This window comes from Chelonoidis abingdonii, chromosome 3 (assembly GCF_003597395.2).
Source record: "Chelonoidis abingdonii isolate Lonesome George chromosome 3, CheloAbing_2.0, whole genome shotgun sequence".
Lineage (NCBI taxonomy): Eukaryota > Metazoa > Chordata > Testudines > Testudinidae > Chelonoidis > Chelonoidis abingdonii.
In genome coordinates this window covers 163,901,634-163,925,130 of record NC_133771.1, presented here as the reverse complement: position 1 = coordinate 163,925,130, position 23,497 = coordinate 163,901,634, and the positions used below count along the sequence as shown (strand labels likewise).

The following is a 23,497-nucleotide window of genomic DNA, read 5'->3' as shown; positions in this document are numbered from 1 at the left end:
ACAGGGACTGGCACAACCTAGAGGTGAATCAAGCCTGGTATGTCTGATGTTTCTTCTTGACATTGTTCAGGTCCTTGTAACAAGCTCTAACAGAAATAACCCGACCAAAGAGTATGCCTGAATTGCTGTTTCCCCAAAAGATTTGTCATTACATCTGAGCTTCTCTTCTAAAATGCTGTGTGTGTGTGTGTGTGTGTGTGTGTGTGTGTTGTGTGTGGTGTAGTGTGTGTGTGTGGTGTGTGTGTGTGTGTGAGAGAGAGAGAGAGAGAGAGAGATCTGTTACATTACAGTTTCTTCTCTAACTAGGTCTTTTGTACTGGTGATCCCTTTCAAATAGCAAGCTTCTGAGTGTGATCCCCCCTTATAAATTAAAAACACTTTTTTATATATTTAACACCATTATAAACGCTGGATGCAAAGCAGGGTTTGGGGTGGAGGCTGACAGCTCATGACCCCCACATGTAATAACCTCATGATCCCAGTTTGAGAACCCCTGAACTAGGATAGCCTCCTGTACCCTCCATGCCTATCTCACAATTAAAAATTAAATGTTGTAAGAAGGACTTTTCCTTCTAAAATATCAAATATACATTACTTCTCTATCAAAACTCCATAACCCAGACTGAATGTATTTCTCAAAGGAGTTGTCATTCTATAGAATCAGTTTTTCCCTGTGTTATTTTCTCACCCTCCAGGTTTCAGAATATACCTATCAAGTGCACAGGATGAATCTGCTAATCTAAATGACCTCTTCTTGGAAAACAATACTCAGGCACAGTGAGTTAATCTGCAACTATCACATAAAATGAATGCACTTGAATCCTCTGCAATGTTTATCTTTTAGTTATCAACATACTTCTACTTACACAAGACAAATTAAAATATAATAAACAATATGGATTAAGGAGTGTTTCTCAGTAGTTAAATATTTAAACAGTCTACATACAATGTTATGAATTTGCTTCTGGCAAAAGGATACTAATTACTTCTGACATTTTTTTTTAATCCAGGAAGTTTTCAAAGTAAGTTTTACAATCTTTCCAGAAATAGAATTAAACTCTATCTCTATTAACACAAAAATGTAACACCGGAATATGCCAGATTTGGTAAACTATTAATTATAAATTCTTGTTTATGACTAATTACTGCAAGGCAGACTTGTTCAGCAGATTGATAATTAGTTTTTTGGGAGCATAGTACTTGTGTACTGTTCATGAAGCTATAAATGGAAGGATAAACATATGGAAAAGAAGCATCAACAAGGACAAGTTTTCAAAAGCAATAAGCTAGCTCCAAATTCCCATTTTGCATCTCCATAAATATCAATATTATATTTATTCTGAATATTAGTGTGAAGCATCAAGATGGGCAAGTATCAGTACTATAAATAATTTTCTCTTACCAGCTAATCAGCACCAGTCATTTTTGAATATTGTGAAGTACTCTTGGGCTGTCATAACTGTCACGCTGCACTCAGAGGCCTATCTACACTAGGTGAAAAGGAGTTGCAGACGACAACTGTTTGGAATGCCTGGAGATTGCAAACCCTATAAAATGCTTGAATCTAAGCATAACAAATTTTTGAGTTTTGAGAAAGTTTTGCATTCTAACAACTAGTTGCTGCACCTAAGAAAGTGACATAAGATCTTTAATTCATGTCTGCCTGAAACAGTGCAATCTGCAATTGTTTCTTTCAGCCTGGATGGTAAGACACAAATCTTACAGCTACACCAGGTAGCTGATTCTCCTAACTCCATCTCTCAATTATTCCTGGGGTAATTCTGCGCTACTGCGTGTGCACATATTTAAAAAGCCCTGCAGATTTCAAATTTTTCACGCAGAAAAAAGCTTCTGCCAAAATGTTGCTGCAGTTCTGCCTTTTGCCCACCAGAGGGTGCTAAGGCAATAGAACAAAGTTGCAACACCCCCAAAGGAGGGAAGAGAGAGCTGCCTTCCCAGCCCTTGTCAGGCTGGGTCAGGAGACAGGGGCTCCTAAGGGCTAGTAGGGGAGGGCAGACTGGGGCAGGGGCTGAATGGGAGGTGAAGAGTCACAGGGGGAAGGGAGGTGAAAAGACACAGGGGGAAGGGAGGCAGAGCTACATAGGGACAGGGGAGTGGCTGGGTGAGGGCACAGACACAGATGGGGACAGGGGCAGATGTGCCTGATTGAATGGGAGAGGCTAGGGGTCAGCCAGGATCTGCATGGGGAAAGCTCCCTAAAAATCCCTTCTTGCCCCCTCTCTCACCCCAAACCTGTTCCTTACTTTCCCCACCCACACGCAACAACCCTCCAAGTTCACACCTGGCTCCTTCCCAGCAATTTACTTCCCTCTTCCTCAGCTCCTCCATTACCCAACTCCCTCCAGACCTTTGCTCTGCTTCTGAGGGGCATGGGAAATACGGTTCTGTATTGTAGTTTAAATGAATTATTACTCAGAGTTCTGTATTAATATGCCTAGTAAGGAATCTGTATTGTTACAGACATACCTGCTGACAGGTATTTTGAAATAAATGACTAAAAATAATTGAAACTGGTGTGATTATATTGTGTTATTTTGACAAATAAAATATGCAGAATTTTAAAATACAGTGTCCAGAATGTTTAATTTTTTGTTGCAGAATTTTTAATTTTTGGCACAGAATTCCACCAGGAGTAGAGTCTCAATGCTCCAGCTTGTATTTGGAAATTACCCAAGAGAATCTGCTCCCAGCAACACTGGTTCAATCACAGTAAGGCAAAAACTAGTAAATCGATTCTGTCCATGGCAGCATTGCAATGTGTAAGCAGTAATCTGCTGCAGGAAAAACCACCATTAAATGTTATCGATGCCCCTGCTATTGTTTCCTCTTGTAGTGTAGATGTAGCCAGATAATTCAGAAATGGAGAGTACTGACTGACTATACTGAAGTGTAAAAACCCTTAGCTACCAAAGAAAAAATGTGTATTGAATATTCTGTACTACTAAGGGTTATATGGTGGTCAATTCTATATACAAGTAGAAATAAAAATAATTTAGTTCAAATCAAAATGACTGTCATGCTTCAAGTGCACCAAGAAAATTCCAGAATATTATATAACAGATTCGCATATAATTGCTGCGGGTACATTTTCCCATGCAATAGATGTATTAACATTTTAGATGTCAGAATCTCTCAGCATCATGGTTCTTGCTTTTGCACCGCAAGATGACACTCTTAACTGATAAGATGTACCCACTACTGTGCAGTATGTTCTCATTTATTTTGACACCTGTTGCCATACCCTTTTCTGATCTAAGGTCTTCTGTCTCCTTTTTCAGTTTTGCAATTTCTGACAACAGTTCCAAGTTCTTCTTCTCTGACTCTTGAAGTTTACTTCAAAAAACAAAGAAACAAAAAATACAATTATTGAGAGCCAGCACTGCAAATTCTCCCTTTTTTGGTCCATCTTTGGATGTTATTTGGACTACTGTTTAGTTAAAATCAATGCTAGCCAAGTTGCGTTGTCAAACAAAGCATGATGTCATCAAATGAAAGGCTGAGTTCAGAATTCTGTTATGACTTGTTTAGTATGGGACCTTGGAAAAAGGAGTGAATAATTGGCTTTGTTTACCCTTTAGGTTGACCCACGCCTCTAATTTATGAACAACTGTGTGAACCCATGCCCTGGGAATGAGAAGAAAAGACCACATTTAAAAATAAACATAAAACAGATCATTTCATTTGCTAATTCATTAAGTTGGTGCTGCTCAGAGACTGTACATTGGAAGTTTTTTCTGCTCAGTTATTCACAAAGCAGACCATAAAAACATTTTGGTAATATAATGCTCACCTTAGTTTTCTCCTTATAAATTCTCTGATTCACAATCAAATAAATATTATTACTATACAATTTTACAGCACTTTTCATCCAACGAGCTCTAAGCACTTTTCAAATGCTAGTTATTCCTCTATCTTAAGGGTTTCATGCTGCTGCTTTTTAAGATAGGTAAGCTGAGGCTCAGAAAAACTGATTAATCCTAAATCACACGAGTCAGTGGTAGAGTCAAGCATGGAACTCCAAAGCTCTGCTCCCCAATTCTAGTCACTTGATTGCACTGCCTAAACATTCAAGGACTTTTTTCTTCTATGAACAGGTTGATCAAAAACATGAAGAGGTCCAATGTCAACTTGATGTACACGTTTTTACTCCTTAACTGTCATTAGTGTTAATGGGAATTGAGTGGCTAAATGCCTTGTACAGTGAGCTGAAGGTATACACTCATACCCATCACACACATTAAAAATAAATTTTGCCACAAATCACATGACTTCCATCTCCAACCTCCCTATAGATCCAGCTAAGAGAGAAAATCATCACTTCTCTCTTATTTTGTGATTCACATATCAGATCTTTATTCCATTCACCACTATTGGTTCTTTCCATGTCTTATGTCTACTGTTTAGGTGCTAGATACTGTACTACAGGTATACATGCTTTATAAATAGACTTCAACAGACAGGTTCAAGCACGTCTAATCTCCCTGTTTAGAGAAAAGGAATTCAAAAGGCTTCTAAAAGTTACCAGTATGATACCTTTAAAACACACTATAGGGCATTTTTTCCAGCAGGACAGCCCAGGAAACTGAAGTCCGCCACTTTCCAACAGAACAGGGGCAGCAAGGATAGTGGCAGTGCACATTTCTCTTACAATGAGCTCAGTCCTGAGTTGGAGGGATCACTTTTAGGGATAAAAAAAGCTGTTCAGCCCTCATGCTTGCTCTGTCTTTAACCTCTCTGCTCAGGCTACCAACAAAGGAAATAATCAGTACCAATTTCAGTAGTGGATGTTGTGATGTGAGTGTTTGAACTGGACTCATGCCACCAATTTATTTTCACAGGCTGCCAAGAAACCTTCTATGGTACCAGCATTTGGTAACTTCTAATCTTGGCTGGATTGCAACTGATGACCTACAAGTGAAATGCCCCATTATTCCCAATTACTAATCCTCTGCTTTGGCTAGTCCCCTTAATCAAATGAATTTTGAAATTGAAGTAAAGCAGGGATCAGTGAAGCAGGGAAGAAAAGAATTCTTAAATCTCGATAGGCAGGCTTTATTCCTGTACAAATCAACATGCAGAAATTGATTTTGTTCATTCAATCCAATAAACCTGTCAATGGAGTAGAAAGGAATATATGTTTTGAGACAGACAAACAACAATTGCCTGTTACTCAGCCCCAAAGTTGTAAAATGTTTGTGGGAGAAATTATTTGATGTATGAAAAAGTGCCAGCTGAAAGTCTAGAGAGAGTGCTCCAGTTTTTCATAGTACCTTTTCAGTTACTCACAGAATACAAAAGAATACGGTCTTGTTTTTAGATACAGCTATAAGAAACGAACATACCATTCATTATCAGATTTTGACAGACAAGGTATTTAACACTTATAACTAAATGTTCTCTCCCCAAAGGTCTTTGGCAAGCTATCATAGTGAAGTTCCATCAGAACCATTCAATCTCACCATTCTGTAGAGATGCTAGAAGCTTTAACTTTATTTAACTCATCTTGAATGGCCTGTTTGGCTCGGATTTCTGCATCAAGGGCTGACTGCAGTTCCAGCCTTGCTGACATATCCAATTTAGCAAAGCGGCGCATCTTCCAGGGCATGTCCTATTAAAAACAAAACAAACAACCCAGAGAGAATGCAATTAATTTCAATATTATTACTTATTAATTATTATTATTATTAGCAGTAGTAGTAGTAGTCGTTGTCCTCAGCCTAGTATGTTCTTGATGTGAGAGCTCATCAGTTCAAACAGGATTTTGGAAAGCCCCCGAATACATCATCTCTTTTTTCTCCTCAACTTCTAAAAGAGGAAGATGACTGCCCCATGCTTTCATACTCTCACAACTTTGTGAACCATAGTCATTTACATGCAGGGATTCGAATTGCAATTATGATAAGACTCACAGAAGGAAATGGCTCCTTCAAAGAGAATACTTTCCATGATGTGACAGTGCAGATCTTTTTCACCTCTGCAGTTTTATGCAAACATCTTTTCAATACATTAATACAAGATTGTCTGTAACCATCTAAAAAAAATTACACATAAATCCCATTATAGAAGAGGTGCCATTCTATTAACTGACAACAATTAAATTGTGGTGGTCACTTAATAGGAAAGAAAAATCCCTAAACTTGCAAGATCTCATGAGACAGCCTCTTTAGATAAATTAATATTGAATGCAAAACTGACAAGTACTGACACAAAGTCATTATTATTATTATTATTTTTTTAACAAAATGTTTTTTGGTACATTAAGTGTGATCCTTACGGTTGCTCTTGCACCCAAACTGGAGTTCCGCAGAGCCTCTAGTTCTTCTGTCATTTTAGAGGCCAAGGCTTGTAGATACCCTCTAGCATCCTTTTCATCACTCACCCTAAGCGCAAAAAAACAAAAAATGAAAGAACTATTCATTTAAAATAAACAAGGCAACCTCACTAATTGTAAAGGCTAAACCTTTTGCGACCTTGCACAGTTAAATTATACAGTATATGCTACAAAGACAAAATGAAGATAAAGAAACCAAATATCACAGCTTAAGAAAGCAAATAATAAATATCTGTCATGACCAGCATCATCTGACCAAAATATAGATTGTAACAATGAAATGTAGCAGTTTATTCTTAGACAGCAAGTTAAAAATTAAATATGCTACCACAAATTAACAGTTAGAGCATCCAAGCAAGGTCAGGCTTAAGAATTGTCTTTCTAATCCTTCCAAGATGTTATAACGGACTGAGTTAGTGACATCAGACTCTTCCCCCAGTTCCTATTTAATAGATGTTTCTTACAGTCGTTTATAAACAGCCTAAGTGAGATGAGGGCATCTTATTCCCTGAATTTGCCTTCCATAAAGACATGCCTTCTGGTTCTGATCATGTCAACAAACGTCTCCAAATTTCCTGTTCTTTGAAGATAAGAGCCTCACTGCATCTTCCAGAAGACAAGGTTGTATTTCAGACTCCACTCTCCACAGCCACGTGAACCAAATTCTGTATCATCAAAGCCTACCCATGTTGTAGATAAGCAGGTCCCAGAAGGGATCAGAGCTAGTTTGGCACACCCCAACTGGTAACGCGGATGGAAAGGGCCACTGACTTTGAACATACAAATATATTTTGTCAGGAACATCCCCCAAGCAGTAGTCCCTAAACTCTGTAATGACCGTAACTTTTAGGGAAGGAGGAAATCTTGTTCCTCTATCCTACTTCTCTCCGTTCCGCCTCATATTACTGTTTACTACATCCCAAGTATTTTGGACCTGGAGAGAGACCGTGATCTAGAATGGTAAATCTGTTACCTGGCAATTTAATTTCTGTGAACTCTCTCTCAGCCATCCCATCAAAGATAAATTCGCTGGGTACCCACACAGTGGCTTCTTCAGGGTTCATGTATGTAGTTAATATGGTTGAATAAAGCATTGTTGCTAAGAAGTTTAGATTTATTCTACTAACAGGAATTTAGTGTTTCAATACAGCTTTGGAAGTATCTGTTAGGAGTGAGGAGACAGAAGGGACAAGTACCGGAGTGCCATGGATAAGTCTGAGCTTCCTCCAATATTTGCAGGAATAGAGGTGCAACTCAAATGTTTTGGCCTGAGAAAGAGGTCATGATCCATGACCTAAATAAAAAAACCCACGTGTTTTCCCCCCAGGTTATTTGGGGCATGCCATACCCAAGGTGGCCTGTCCAACTCTATTTGCCTTGTCCAGTGAACACCATCATGAATTAAGTGAGACAGTATTCATTATGAGATTTTCACATGTGGCCTTGGAGTCCCATTGGGCTCGATATCAGCAGGATTTCCAGCACCCTGCCCTCTGCTGGCAAAGTTGTTACTGCCATCTGTAGAGTATAGCAAAGCTCTCCGACTGAACAGTCTAGCAGCTCGTTCTTGCCTGTACTCCAACATCCTGAGATATGATAAGACTTGACTAATGAGGAAACCATTTGGTTCCCATCATTTTTTTTTTGATTTCCTTGGCAGAATGATAGTATCTGACTTCCTCTGCTGCTGCATCTGGGAAGACTTCTTCTTTGTATTCAAAACAAACTGTGATATTGACCATCAGGGCTGTCCCATCCTTGGCATATACAAGGCCTGGTTTTCTTAGTTTGCCTTCAGCAGTGTGCAGTTTTGATTTCTGATATACAACCAACTCAAGCTTTCACATTTCTTTTACCAAAATCTCACACAATTTATTATGCCTTTTTATGTGGACATCGTCCCAAAGAAAGAGATAGAGATTCATATTTAGCAGAACAGTGTCTGCATTTCATGACTGAATTGTTTTTTCCACACCCTGGGTATTCCCTGGTGGGATATATGTTTGCATTCAGTTTCAAAGCGATTAGGAATTGGCATTCCGTGAAACCCTGATGATAACTCATCCAGTCATCACTGATCAGATCACTGCAGAAATGTTCGATTCCACTACCTTGGCATGGTGGTTCCTTCCACCATGAGAATTCTGCATCTCTTCAGTTACAGGGATTGGGTACTTGACCCTGGGACCTGGCCTCTCCCACTCATTTAGTGTTTCATGGATGCTCTGTAGCATTCTGTTATTGTCAAAGAACAGAACTGGGTCTGTTATTGCAAGTACCATTTCTACCGTCCCACCTACTGCCAGGCACAGTTTGCTGAACTCATCCTCAATACCACTAGTCAATGCAATGCTCTGAATTGTCTCATCTGTGGAGTGTGCAATTCTATGTAACTAGCTTGCCTGAACAGATGGTATGAGGCTAGCAAGTCTCATCACTCCCAGTCTCCCATTTCTGGATTTGGCACAAATGAATCTACTGCAGGTAGACGAAGCCACCAAATGATGGCCTTCCTAATGCAGTCACTGAGGGAAGAGCATAGGTTTCTCTTACAATTGGTGTGGTCTGCCAGATAGATAATTTGTGTTACGGTGAAGATTTTCAGTATGTCCAATTTTTGTGAAGGCCTGAGAATTGCCCTGCCGATCCTCTTGAGCCAGGCGTTAAGTTTATCGGATAATGCTGTTTGGAGAAACCGATCCACAGATCAGCCTTTACCCCCCAAGGTATTTCTCAGACTTGCCTGGTCTTATGTTCAGCCCATCTATGTCACTCTTCCATGCATGGGCAGGGGGTGAACCCCCACTTTGGGGAGGCTAGCCCACCAGCCCACCCCTTCCACCCAAGGCCCTTTCCCCCACACGCCAGAGCCCCGAAACCCCATCCGCCTAAGAGGAGAAGCCCTAAGGGGCCTCCCCGTGACTGGAGGAGCCCTGGTCCAGCCCTTCACTCCAGCTACAGCGAGCCGAGCCACTGGCCTCCCTGACCCACTGCCCCCCACCCCCGGAGCACCAGGCTGAGTTGTCAGCCCCCTGGAATGCCAGGCCAGCACCTGGCTGAGCCACCAGTCCCCTTGCCCCTGATGACCCCTTCAACTGAGTCACCGGCCCCCCCACCAGTGCTGGGTTGAGCCACTAGCCCCAGCACTAGACCAAGCTGCCAATCACTCGAGTGCCAGGCTAAGCCACCGACCCCCCAACATCCCCTCCAGCCGAGCCGCTGCCCCCTCCTTCCCCTGCCAGCACCAGGCCAGCCCTAATATCAGGCCAAGCCACCGGCCCTCCCACACCTGATGACCCCTCCAGCCATGTGGCTGCCCCCCACCCACGAGCTCTGGGCCGAGCCACCTGCCCCTCTCCTTACCCACTACCCCCCGCCAGAACCAGGCCAGCCCCAGCATCAGGACTAGCTGCCCCCCCAACCTCTGGCAGCCTGCCCAGCCGAGCCATCGGCCCCCCGAGTGTCAGACCAACTCCATTGCCAGGCTGAGCCGCCAGCTCCCTCACCCCTGAAGTCACTCCCCAGCCAAGCTGCTGGCCCCCACCAACAGCATCAGGACAAGCTGCCAGCCCTCCGAGCACCAGACTCCTCGCCCCAAAGGCCCCCACCCGGCCGAGCTACCGGACCCAGCACCTGGCTGAGCCTCCTCACTTCCCTGCTCGCCGCTGGCTCTCCACTGGCTTTCTGCATCCCTCCTCACTCCGCCGTCACCAAGGAGGAGGAACGCACCGAGTGTCATTTGTTTGAATGACTTAAGGATTTTGTTCTATGGTATGTGGAAGAACATTGCTGACGCAGAATGCAAGCGATACATGAGATTAAAAATACACAGATGTTAAATAATCACATTTTCTTATTTTTGTTATTAATTTAAAACAAAGAATTTAAAGACCCAGTTTGCTTGTCACTGTTTATGAAGTCTGTTTACCCTATGCATTTCCCTCAGCTCAGACAGTAAAAATGATTTCAGTCATTTGTTTTATGTTGTCTGTACTTTCTGGTTCTTAGCGTTGCAAACTTGGGACTGCAAAAATGGCAGAAGAATGTTTAAGAGAAAGTGTTTCAGTTGAAGCTTAATTATTTTAAAATTTTTGTTTTTAGAAAAATCTATGTTTAAGGCCAAGGTTTGCATGGATAGCATCCCTTGGAGCAGAAAATAGCTAAAGTTAAAGTAGAAGATAAATATGAAATATTTGCTCCAATTTAGTGCCCTCCTATCCCTCTCATAACCAGTAGGTGGCAAACGGCTCACAATGATTCAACCATCTTCAAACTAGTGTTGTGTGACCTCAGAAGCTCTTGAACTTGTTTTAGGCCTAATAGAGACCTATCAAAGTCTTAATCTCCCAGGTCTCCCATTTTTTCCCGCAGCCCCTTAACAAATGTAGATTCTCTTGGATCTACTGAATGCACCTTCTTTCTCTTTTATTAAACAATTTGATTATCAATCTTTTTTCATATATAACAATGTCCCTTTTACACTGCTTGGACCAGCAAGTCTTTTTTTTATCATTTCATTTTCTTAAAAGTTAAAAAGAACAAGGGTTTGATTTATACCTATCAATCCAAGAGAATTTGGGAAAATGGGGGGTATAAAAACTTTTGTGAGGTAAAGTTTCACTTCTTACCTCAAAAATAATACATCTGAGAAAAATTTTTTCGATAGTGATATTTTAAAATTCTATTACTCTTACACTTTAAATCAATTAGCAAAGCTTCTGCTGAGATTCAACTTCCATTCAGACTCCTAAAGCCTCTCCATAACGCATGCATGCTTTCTACTGAGAACAAAGGGATCTGAGATTCAAGTAGCTGCTTTGAGACTTTTTTCCCTTTTATTTTTAACAAAATCTTTATAAGTCCTGAAAACACTTACTATTGGGTTTGTTTACTCTGATCATTTAACTAGATCACCACACCTTTTGTTTAAAAAAACAAACAAAACAAAAAACTGATATTTTACTTATAATGACCAAGCTTTTTCCTCTTCTGTTTTGATTTTAACTATACAAATAGTTCTGATCAATTCTAAAACAACAGACTTCATCTGAATGGTTTTACTGCTTCACTGGTTTCTGTAATTCTGGCATAGAGTCTACTACACTCACATTTGTATGAGAGATTTGGAAATGTGACAAAGTGTTTGAAAAGAACATCCACAGATTAGGCTGATTTGATTTTTTTAATCTCTACCTCTGTGAAAACGATGCCTTCAGAGAATATGGACCTGACTACATGGGGCCGAATTATGTACATTCATGAAGTGAACTACATTGCCTGGAAAATGTCCAGAGTTCCAGGGCCCAATTTTTTTTTTGATAGACATTGAGTGGTCATATTCAAAAACAAAAGCTTTGTCCAAATATGGACAATAAATTACACTGATGTCAAAACATTGTCAACATAACCAGGTTTCCTTAAAAAGACAATGTTGACCCATTTTTGCTTTGACACGCAAAAAAAAAAAAGTCAGATTACTCAGCTGCTACAAGATGAGCCAAAATGAGGGGAAAACAGCTTAAGAAATAACAACAAAAAATTTGTGTAAAATACTGAAATCCCCTCAAAGTGACTGATATGTAGAAATGTTTGGATACAAATTGCTTTCACATAAGTTAAACATCACAATGGGCCAAAAAAAAGGAAATATTTTAAAATAAGTAATACCCAGCAAAATTTCTTTCCATTAACAGTTTAAACTCAGACTTGTATTTTTCCCTCAGTGTTCTAGAAAGAGATAGGAACCATTATAAATACAACATGACAGTTTGATGACAGCATTATTGGGGGGTTCACTTCAATGAAACTTCTTACTTGTTAATCCTAAGTACGCGAGCTTTAGGAATTGTTGCTCCCTTGTAAAATTGCATATGAATTGCACTGAGTTTGTTTTACTCTCCCACACATAAACTAGCCCACAGTAGTCAGTATTGAAGGAAAAATTATACAACTCCTCCCAGCCTCCTTAGCCCCTTTTTGGAAGAATGAGCTAAACAAATGATTCCTTTCAACATTCTCCCAAAGCCACAAGTCACACCCAATGTCTATGATTCTTTGGTGCTTAAACAGTTGCAGTTGTAAGGATAACTTTTGCTCTTAAGGAGGAACAAGGTTTTCTAAACCCTGAACATAAGGAAACACCCAGGAAATAACCTAGCTCAAACCTAGACAACTGTGAGATTGCACCAAAAGAGTCTGGGTTTCCTGACGCAACATGCTAATGAAAATCAGTAGCAGCCCTGCCCTACAACTGCCTTGTGCCAAGGAGCTCTGCCGCGACTGGGTACTCACCACTGGATGATCTCAGTAATTTGGGCCTCCCAGTGTGCCACAGATTCCTTTTTATCTGCCAGGTCTCTCATTTCTTCTTCTAGCTGTCGGTTGTTCATACTTAGCCTCTCAAACATGGTGGTAAGCTGAAAGAGGATTTAAAAAACACATTTAATCTATAAAGAGCTGTAACTTAACCCTCTTGCTCACCTACCTGATCAAAGAGTTTTGCCTTTCTGTGCGACACCCCCAGGTGCCCACTTTAAAAATCAGTATCACCTATCAGAATAAACTGCACGTGACAACAAAGGCTGAAACATTTTCTTCTCATGTCCAAGGTTAGGCTGATTTTGAGAATTACAATCTTGTGACATTTCGGACATATCTTAGAGTTTGATCTTGCACAGTATAGGTGCGTAGTGTTGCGTGTAGAAGCACAACATTAAAAGAGTTGAGCAAGACAGGGAGTGCAAGAGAGTCCGATCCTGTCTTACAGCTCTGCCAGACAGCCACCAAGTTATTCCTGCTTAGTAACAGGAGTGAGGCCTATGAGGGGAATGTACCACTGTGTCTCCTCAGACACTCCCATTCTCTGCTCACACCAATCTCTTTTTTACCTTGCACATTTATAGAGTGGGAGGATTCATCTTGCAATTTAGTACAATTCTCCAAGAGCTTTTCTACACAGAGCCGTTGCCAGTACAGCTGTGCTGGCATAGCTATGCCAACAGAGCCCCCTAAAGTAGCATAAATCAGCAGGAGTTCCTCTGCCAATGTAGCTACATACCACCTTTCTGAATGGCATTAGCTTTGCTAATCCAAACAGTCATCTGTTATCATAGTTGTGTCTACACTGGGGATTTTGCCAGCATAGCTAATGCAGCTCGGGTGTATAATTTTTTCATACTCCAAGCTGACAGCTATGCTAGCAAAATTTTGTGGTATAGACCAAGCCTAAATAGAGGAATATATCCAGTAGTTAACCTCCCTTTCCGCCATACAGGTTCTATTCACATATGCACACCCTGCAAGATCAAGGCCATAATTGGTTTGTGTTAAAATCAGGGATCAAGGACAAATTAAACTACATAATTATTCGTATAGGTCAAATTTGGACCAGAGACTATGCAGGCTTGAATCTACCATAGAGTACCTGTATTTCTTTAAATACTGAATTATAACAGCAAATTGAAATGATGCAATATTTAATCTATTTTGCTCTTTTTTCCCCAACATGATTATTAAATTGTATATTTATCAGTAAAACGTGTCTCCTCTATGGCCAACATCTGTAATAATATTTAAATAGGAGACCCCTGAGCACTTTTTACAGGTCCTAATGATTTGTGATTATGAATGTTAATCGGTCTATCTAAAAAATTCACATCATTTTGCAAGACATAATGAAAATCTTTAACAGAATAAAGCAAAGTACAAAAACATCAAGGCCTCTAATCTTATAGTACTTAAAGTTACATCTATATAAAGGTCTACATTGCATGGAAATATTCTTACAGTATGGTAATTTAAAAATGTCTTCCATTATTTTTTAAAATATACATAAAAACAACTACAAAAAATCAAATGAGCTTCTTACTGTAGGTAACCTTTGCGAACCAGCAATGAACTGGAACAACCCAGTGAAAAATGAACATTAAAGAGATAACCTAACTTAATTATTTGTTGCACAATTTTTCTTTTCCACTCATCACATGGTAATGTTAACACAGCTGCCTTGTAATTTGTAGCTTTTTAAGATCTCAAAGTAACACTTCATCTTCCAAGGTAGAAACGACTAAGTCATTGCATAGTAATCTACATGCAAGTACATGTAAAGTAATCGCATTGTTGGTCAATTACATAGTTATTTGGGTCATGCAAGCAAATCATTATTGTTTTAATTTGGCTTAAGGAATTGTCAAGAGTTTCTGTGAAAAAGCCATAAAATCAACATAATTTAGTTCTTTTTAAAAATACATTTTAAAGATCAGGTAAGACTCGATTCCCCTCTCAAACCAAATGGGAGGCACTCTTCTGTGCAGGATCAGTTGAACTTCTGATATATTCCATATTAGAGATTACATGCTGGATTCAGTTACCTAAAATGGGTCTTATCCATCTCTACTATGATCCGGTATTGTTGTCTTCATACAGGGTACTTGATGCTTGTAAAACTCTCTAGTTTCAGTCAAGCAACACTCACCTTATCAAGCTCATTTGAGAGCTTTTTGTTTTCCTCTGTTAGTAGAGTCTTCTCCCGTTCATACTTCTGTTTGAACTCTGTTTCAAATTCCTCTCTTTCACTTTGGCTAAGGTATAATATAAAATATAATAAAAAGTTTCATATACTGCAAACAATCCACTATATTGTTTGATTAAATGAATACTATAATGCGTGAGTATGTAAGGCTCTAAAAATTAATACATACAGCAGCTGAAAGTAAAAATATTAAACATATTACTAAAAATATTAACCCCCCTAAAATGTGAACAACATGATTATCTTCTTAGTATTAGGACAGCAAGTCAGTGTGCTTAGTGTTATCGTTAGACAAAATTAACCTTCCTTCACTGCAGGACTGTAGACCCTCAGCAAACTAACATTTCTCAGTCTACTTATAAGTTCTTTATTCTTTGGGTAGATCTTCCAAATGCTCAGCAATTATAATTTTGCAGAATAAAAGACAGGAAAGACATCACCACAAATTCAGACATTCACAGTTAAAGGTAAAACCTTCATATATCCTACTTTGTTAAAACGGCATTTTAATTTCCATATATCTTTGCACTTCCTGATCCCAGGCAGGATTAAAGGCAGAACTGCCACAGATGAGACCTCAAGCTAATAGCATGCCATGCGTGGAACAGTCATTGGACTGGCAGGATTAAACCAGTGATGAGAAAAGCTTCTGCTTACAATATTGTCAGGCTAATTTAGCAGACCTAAAAGGCCACTCATTGACGATTCACCCATCAGTATCAGTAAGAAGATGAATCAATTGACCAACCGGGACACAATCATGACTGAACTGGAGACATCAATATCAGCAGATTCTCAAGCCTGTTCAGATGCTCATTCTGTGTAAAGCTTCAGGTTAGCTCCTGCTCCCTGCTTGCCTACTCAGGTGGGTTTTGTTCACCAGAGAGGCAACACATGCAATATAATGCTGAATTAATCAACATTATCCTAACTGAAGGAATCCCTGTGGATTTGCAGGTGAATGATGATGCTGTGGCTTTCTCTCCCTGCTAAATGGAGCACAATTCTCTCAGTCTGTGGGATCAGAAGAAGGGTAATACGATGTAGCAAAGCTACTCTCCTCCCGCTCCCCCCTCCACATACTACCATCACCACCTCAAATCTACCCTTTTTGGATCACCTACACTTGCAGAATTTCAGGAAGAGCACTTTATAGCATTTTACTTTAACTAATGGTAGGTAACAAGGATGGACTTTACCAGTGGGCTAATCAGGCTGTGTCACACATAAGTACCAATTCAATAAATATCTTTGTTCATCTATTCAAATACTTAGTAGGTACTCACTAAAAAGCCAGATAAAATAATCATCAAAAACTCTGTCTTGAAGTGTGTGAAATTAACTGCAAACAGGTCAGTGTTTCAGATTATGTGATGAAGAAATTATATCCTGGTTTTACTCTGTCTTTGAGAAAGAATTTGGCAAAGAGTTATAACAGTTCTGCAAGAACATCCTTAAAAGCTGAGAGGCCGATGGTGGCTATGCTGAGCCCATTTAAGAGTATTCCTGGTTTGAATTTCCTACTCCTAATTTGAAATTCATTTAATGTTTCAACCAGCCTTTGAAATATAGTACACCATATTAGGTTAATCTCTGAAACTTTGTTGTTAGGCATCCTTTGAAACAAAACACTCCATTCTACCAAGGTACCATATTAATTATTATTGTTTAAACTCCAATTCTGAAATCTACCACCAATCCTTTCCCAGACTAAGAGATTCCATGCATATGATGAGTAGACTGGGCAATAGCCAGAAACAGATTAAAGCATTAGGGGAATGGATAATGAGTCTCACTGCCATGTATGAGAAGCAGAATCAAGCCTAACTTCTCAAACAGTAGATTAAGCCTTTAAAAAAAAAGAGTTTGGTTAACTCTTATTGTTTAGTTTTATGTTTATTGTTATGATTTGTTTTGGTTCCTATGAATTTTGTCTAATATTTGCTCTGAAAAGCCTTGATCATCACAGTCACTGCGTTGATGGGTTTTTAGGATTTCTGCAAACTTCTGTTTCTGGGGAGGGGAGAAAAGGGACAGGATACATAACTGACACGTTTTTAGTATCTGTAACTGAAGTTCTTAATTGCAATGGTGATAGTTAAGACTGCGAGTTTGTCATGGAAGTCACAGATTCCGTGATTTTCCAGGATCTCCATGACTTTTGCAGAGGCCGGTTCGGCTGGTCTGCGGACTACCTGAGCAGGTCAGGCAGCCCCTGGGCCAGCCGCACTGGCTGCGGCAGTCTCGGGCCACTGCCACCCCCCCACAACAGCAGCAGGAGTTTGGGTGCATGTGGGAGGGGGCTCAGGGCTGGGGATTGGGCGTGAGATGGGGTGAGGGCTTTGGGTGGCACTTACCTTGGAGGGTTCCCCTGGAAGAGGTGGCATGTCCCTCCCTCAGTTCCTAGCTCCATGCGCTGCCTCTGCCCACAGGCACTGCCCCCACAAGTTCCCATTGGCTACATTTCCTGGCCAATGGGAGCTGCAGAGCCCGCGCTTGGGGCAGGGGCAGCATGTAGAGCTAGGAGCTGAGGGAGGGACATGTCGTCACTTCCATGTAGTCATGAGGAGCCGGGTGAGGAGCCGCAAGGAGCTGGATAGGGAGCCTGCCAGCCCAGCCAACACTACCCACCCGCACCAGCGGGGTCCCAGGCCGCTCTCCCCCCCAAGCACCCGTGGCACCCCTGGGTTGCCCCCCAAGCATCCATGGCACCCACCAGCCACCCCCCGTAAGCACCTGTGGTATCCTCCATCCAAGATTTAGTCAGGGATATATAGTACAAGTTATAGACAGGTCATGGGCCATGATTTTTTGTTTACTGCCCATGACCTATCCATTACTTTTACTAAAAATACCTATGACTAAAATGTAGCCTTAGTAATAAGTCCCTATACCAGTAAATCAGACTGATCAGGGATGAGGCAAGGGAAGCAAAGGGAGAAGATAAAGAAATGTAATGGGGGAAAATGCAACCTTAGAAATAAGAGGTAAATGGAAAGCTCCACCTACTGCCCTCAAGTATCTCCTTGACAAGCCTTGAATCCCTGTCTCAGAAAAGTGATGAAATCCACTGGCATACACCTTGGGCAGGGAAGAAGATCAAAATCTCTCTCTCCTATCAACCTTTTATTCTCCTCTAAACTATAGCTGTCTATCTGCTGACAAGTGATAGAAAGTATACACATACACTAGATTGTCTTTTATTCTCAAAATAATTGTGAATGAGTCACAATAAACTAACGTGAAATTCATCTTCTCAGACATCGTGTAACCCTTAACCTCATAACTGTGACTGTGGGGGAGGGCACAAATTATTTTATCTTGCTATTTTGAAACAACAAAAAGAGGCCCTGAAGTCAAACTCAAACCTCCAATATCTGACAGACCTGTGTCACACTCTATACAAAACTGACTTATAAACTTCTGTTCTCTGTAAACCATCCATTAATTCACAGGTTCAGAAGAAACTTCTCCTAAGGACAGTCTATTCCATATTGTCCAATGGAGGTTTCTTCTTGTTTCCTCTAAAATATTTGGCACGGATAACTGTCAGACACAGAATATTGGACTAGATGGATTACAGGTCTGATCTTGTATTCCTGTGTTCCAATGGTATAAGTCATTTGTTTCATGCCCTGGTAAATCACAAGTTATCACACCTTAGCATACTGTCATCAGTATGGAAAAAGTAGCATTTTTCTCTCCCTCTGGGACCTACGCACTTGGACTACTGGTACTAAGAAAACCTTATCTTTAGCAGTGGAGGGATCTGAAAAATATTACCAATAATTGTTTTTAAAAAACTATGACTTTACAAAAGCAATTTTTCTGAAAACACTTAACATATTCAGAATACTATGGTATAAAGCTCTTACTAGCTCCTGTGTGGAACAACCTATATAACTTCCTATTTTCTTTGCCATTCATAAGTAATGCAGATGATAAAATATTTCAGTCACATCTCAGCTTTTTGTCATTTTTTTAAACACACAGGATCAGATATAAATACTGACAGTTTTTCATTTTTATGCAAGACGTGTTTTTTAATTTCCATTTTGGTATATGCTATGTTTTTAGAAATGTCTTTGTTTCAATAATTGAGATAGGTTCAGTATAAAACTTCCCAGGTGTTTCTTCATCCTTTGCAATACTGCTACCTAATGCCCCTTTACTATTGGCGGAGAGTCAGAAAACTTTTTATGTCTGGTTATGAAAACAAAAAACATTGCAGGTAAAGAGAAAAATGCAATAAAGTTTTATAAACTAAAACAATATGCTCTAAGGAAGACCATCAAATACTTAAAGTGGAGCAACAGCTTTAATTCTTCACTCATAAATCAGTGAGCTACTTCAGATCCAAGTCAGGTCAAGTATTTTCACTTACTAAGGCCCAGTCATGCATCAGTATCTGCTAGGGTAGATTTGTATCTCTTTGTATCTCTGTGGAGTCCCAATGACTGCAATGGGACTCTATACGTGCCAGTTCTAGAAGAGCCTGGTGCAAGGTCAGGCCCTTATAAAGAATGTTTTATATTCCTGAGGGCTGATCCTGTGAGATGCTGAGCCCTTCCTGTGCTGTAGGTCTTTGACTCCCACTGAAGAGTCAAAGCCCTTAATTTTGGATACTTGATACATTTTTGTTCATGATTTTCACAGTCTTTCCTATATTACAAACATTACACACACACCACACACACAGTACCATTATATATATATTATACATACTGTCCCATTCACGCTAGACTCCATTCACGTTCACTTTTTCTTTATAGAGATCTAAAAGCTCCTGTTGGAACTAGATTTATAAACAGCAAACATGAAACAGCTGAAACTGTTCAGCCAATGTATTAGAATTGGAAATTTGATTACCTTTTGACTTTTGCAGCTGCACAACTTTAGGGTGTAACCCGATAAGTTCTCACAAACAGAGAGAGTCAGGGCTGGTCAATATTTGGATGAGAAAGCTCCAAGAAAAACTTGGACAGGTTGTGGTGTTGGCGATTCATTATATGATGCTCCCCAGTGAGTCAGTACTGAACTAACATGCAAACATGGTGTTAAAGAGTCACTACAGTATTCAGGTGACAGCCGCAACTCCATTTCAGATCATTAAAAATGTGGTAGCCTTTTTTGCATGTGTAGGGTGTCTGACCCCAGTATTTTGTCAAAACTTTAACTGTGATAGTGATAACACGCTACTTATGGGAACTACCTCTACTGTTTCAACTGGATGTTATTCTTCACTTCCTGTCCTAAAACAAAGGTATAATGTACCGACACACAATGGGCTGGTGCACATCTGGCCCAAAGATGGCTGTATTCCAATAGCAGTTGAAGTGATTCCTTTGCACATTTCTCTCTTGCATAAAACAATGCATTAGGGAAGAATTGCCCCCCCACAACATGTGCCCCCCACCCATTTACAAGACTTTTTTAAAAGCCATTTTTCATTTCATCCCACCTTCTACTATCAGCAGCAGGTAATAAAAGTAGGGGAAATGTCCAATTTTTATTAGAACTGGAGGATATCCATAGGGACAACAGAGATATTTCCTGTGGACCCCAGCTGCCTATACTTTTCTGAAATACAGCAGTCATATCTGCTATCCTAAGAATCATTTGACCCCCTCCCACACACCCCATCTATTTAGACATCACAATGTGTTAAAGCTGAAAACAAGAGCTACCATTGCTCAGGACAACAGGAATCTGCAATGTAGTCTGTTCTTTAACTTTGCTGTGAGAGGGGAAAAGGAAGGTTACTTAACTTATAGTAACAAGTTCTCTGAGATGTGTGGTCCTATGGGTATTCACTGTGGGTGTGCAAACATATGGTCTATTCACTTGAGACTGAAAGATTCTTCGCTAGCAGTGTCTGTTGGTCCACACTTGTGCCCTGCACCTCCTTGTGCTCCAAACCCAGGGCATAAGGGGTGGCACTGACTGACAACCTCTCCAGTTGCTATTCTACCACAAATCAACTAGAAAGGATCAAAAGGGGAAGGAGGGCAGGTAGTTCAATACACATTGGGACCACACATCTCAAAGAACTTCAGTTACTATAAGTTAAATAACCTTCCTTTCTTCTTAGAGCACTGGTCCCTATGTGTATTTCACGGAGGGTGGCTCACAAACAGTACTCGCTGAGGAGGAGGGTGCGAGGAACCATGCTGCATCACAGACTGCAGTACTGCTGTGTCTAAGAACGTATCTGCTGAAGAAGCTTGGACCAGTGTGTAATGTCTGGTAAAGGTATGCAGTGAGCTCCATGTCACTGTTCTACAGATTTATCTGAGAGGTAGTCACTGGAGAGAAACTATGAAAGTAGTATGTGCTCTAGTTGAATGGGTGCTCATACCCTGAGAAGGAGAGGTTTCCATTTGTTCCTAGAACAGCAGAATGCAGCCCAAAATCCACTTCCAGAGTCTTTAATCTACTCAGCAATAAAGATGAATATTCTCAGGGATTTTTAAAGGGTTTCATCCTTTACAGATAGAAAGCCAGGGCTCTATGTACACCCAGAGAATGGAGTTTCCTGTCCTCCTTGGTGACATGAGGTTATGCGTAGAATACTGGTAGATGTATGCTGGAATTCAGAGGGAACCTTTGAGATGATCTTGGGGTGCAACTTCAGGGACTTTATCCTTATGAAACACCACAAAGGGAGAAAGTCTGCCAAAAGCGATGCAAGCTCACCTACTTTCCTGGTGGAGATGATTGCTAACAGGAAGACCACTTTCTCGAGTAGATGGAGAAAGGAGCAAGAGACCAAAGGCTCGAAAGGTGTATTCATAAGAGCTGACAACACTTGGTTAAGGTCCCAATTAGGAGTTGGTGCTGATACTGGAGGAAAAGTTCTGAGAAGACCTCTCAGAAAAACTGGTTGTAGCATAGGTGATTACCAAGAAGATGTCTATCAGAGCACAGAATGTGTTAATCACTGCCACATGTACACAAAATAAACTACTGGATGGACTAGTGGATAAACTTGATTACTTCAGTGAGGGGAGATATGCCAAGATGGCAGTGATTGCGAAGTACAGCAAAAGTACATGGCAATTTTGGTACCAGATGGAGAACCTCTTCCATTTGGCAGTATATCATTTTTTTGTAGAAGCCTTTCTGGTGTTAGTGAGAATGGATTTTATTTCTGAGCATAAGCTCTCTAAGCTCACTGCCCATCCAAATAACAGGCTTTGAGGTGGAAAGATGTTGGGTTGGAATGGCTGGTTTTACCTTTGTCTTGAGTCAGCCATGGTTGTAAGCTGATACATGGGTGTGTGGACATCTGGAAGTTGCTAGTGAACCAAAACTGTCTCGGCCACCAAGTTGCCACTAGGATCATTGTTGATTTGTCCTGTTTGATCTTATTAAGGACCCAAGGTAAGATGGGAATAGTTGGGAAAGCATACATCAGTGGTTTTGACCATTGTACCAGGAATGCATCCCCTGTAGTATTGTTCACTTGAGCAGTACAGGAGCAGTAGGTTGGACACTCCTTGTTTACCTGTGATGCAAAGAGGTCCCATGACAGGGACCCCCTACTGCTGGAAGAAGTTCTGTACCATCAAGCTGTGAAGCTCCCACTCATGGTCCCTGTATAAGTGTCTGCTCAGGCTGTCAGCTAAGGTGTTCATTACTCCAGGAAGTTGCACCTCTGACAGGTTAATCTGGGGTTGGATGCACCAAATCCATAGTTTGACTACCTCTGCATAAAGAGGATTGGACTTCGCTGCCCTCTGCTTATTTATGTAGAACCCTGTGGTCATGTTATCCAATATGACCAGAACATGTTGGGAATGTGCTAAAAACAGAAACCTTCTGCAAGCCTCATACCTTCCTTGAAGTTTGAGTAGATTGATGTGTAACTGGAATTCTTTTTGGGTCCAAAAACTTGGTGCTACTTGGTTGCTCTGTGATGATTGAGACTGGTTTGTCTAAACTAAGGTATCTATTTTCAGAGCATAAACCATGCATAACCACACCTGAAGGTAATGAAGATGGAGCCTTATGTAGGGTGTTATGTATAGCAGGTAGCTATGTGACCTAAAAGGATCCGATAGGAACAAGTTGTCAGTTGGAGCTGTGCAATGAGGTTCCTCATTGTGAGGAACCTGTCCTGAGTTAAATAGCCTTTGGCTGAAGTTGAGTCCAAAGTCACTGCAATAAATTCTGCATGGGTCTCTATTTGCTCTTCTTTTTGGGAAAAAGGAAGTATTTCGAATAGAAACCCTTCCCCTTGTGTTGAGGGGACATGGGCTCTATGGCTCCCGGCTGAAGAAGGTAATCTATCTCCTATCTGACAAACCTCTCATGAGAGAGGTCCCTGAAGAGGGATGGGGAGAGGAGTTTCTTGTAGGGATGGAAAGGAATTCTATTGTGTAGCCAATAGAGATGATCTCTGGGACCCATTTGTCTGGTGTAAGTTGTTGCTACATTGGAAAGAAGCAGAAGAGACAGCCACCAAAGAAAATGTGGGTGATCTGGCGGTGTGGAGACTGGCTGGAGCTCTTGAAATGACTTCTTGACAGGGGGTTGCAGATGGAAAATTGTGAGTATGCTGTCTGCTGCAGTGTATCTTCTGGTATTTCCTGGTGATTTGTAAGTCTGTTGAT

At 40.7% G+C, this 23,497-nt stretch overlaps 1 protein-coding gene across 4 annotated transcripts in view; it reads right to left on the bottom strand.

Annotated features, from left to right (window-relative positions):
- CDC42BPA (CDC42 binding protein kinase alpha) overlaps positions 1 to 23,497 on the bottom strand; it is a 346,923-nt gene that overhangs the window by 59,762 nt on the left and 263,664 nt on the right. For all 4 annotated transcript variants that reach the window (XM_032798238.2, XM_032798237.2, XM_075064288.1 and 1 more), the window contains exons 16-20: positions 14,826 to 14,931; positions 12,644 to 12,768; positions 6,296 to 6,401; positions 5,481 to 5,629; positions 3,263 to 3,354 (exon numbers count right to left, since the gene is read on the bottom strand). In XM_032798238.2, coding sequence (XP_032654129.1) covers positions 3,263 to 3,354; positions 5,481 to 5,629; positions 6,296 to 6,401; positions 12,644 to 12,768; positions 14,826 to 14,931 — 578 coding nt within the window. The remainder of the gene's footprint in view (positions 1 to 3,262; positions 3,355 to 5,480; positions 5,630 to 6,295; positions 6,402 to 12,643; positions 12,769 to 14,825; positions 14,932 to 23,497) is intronic.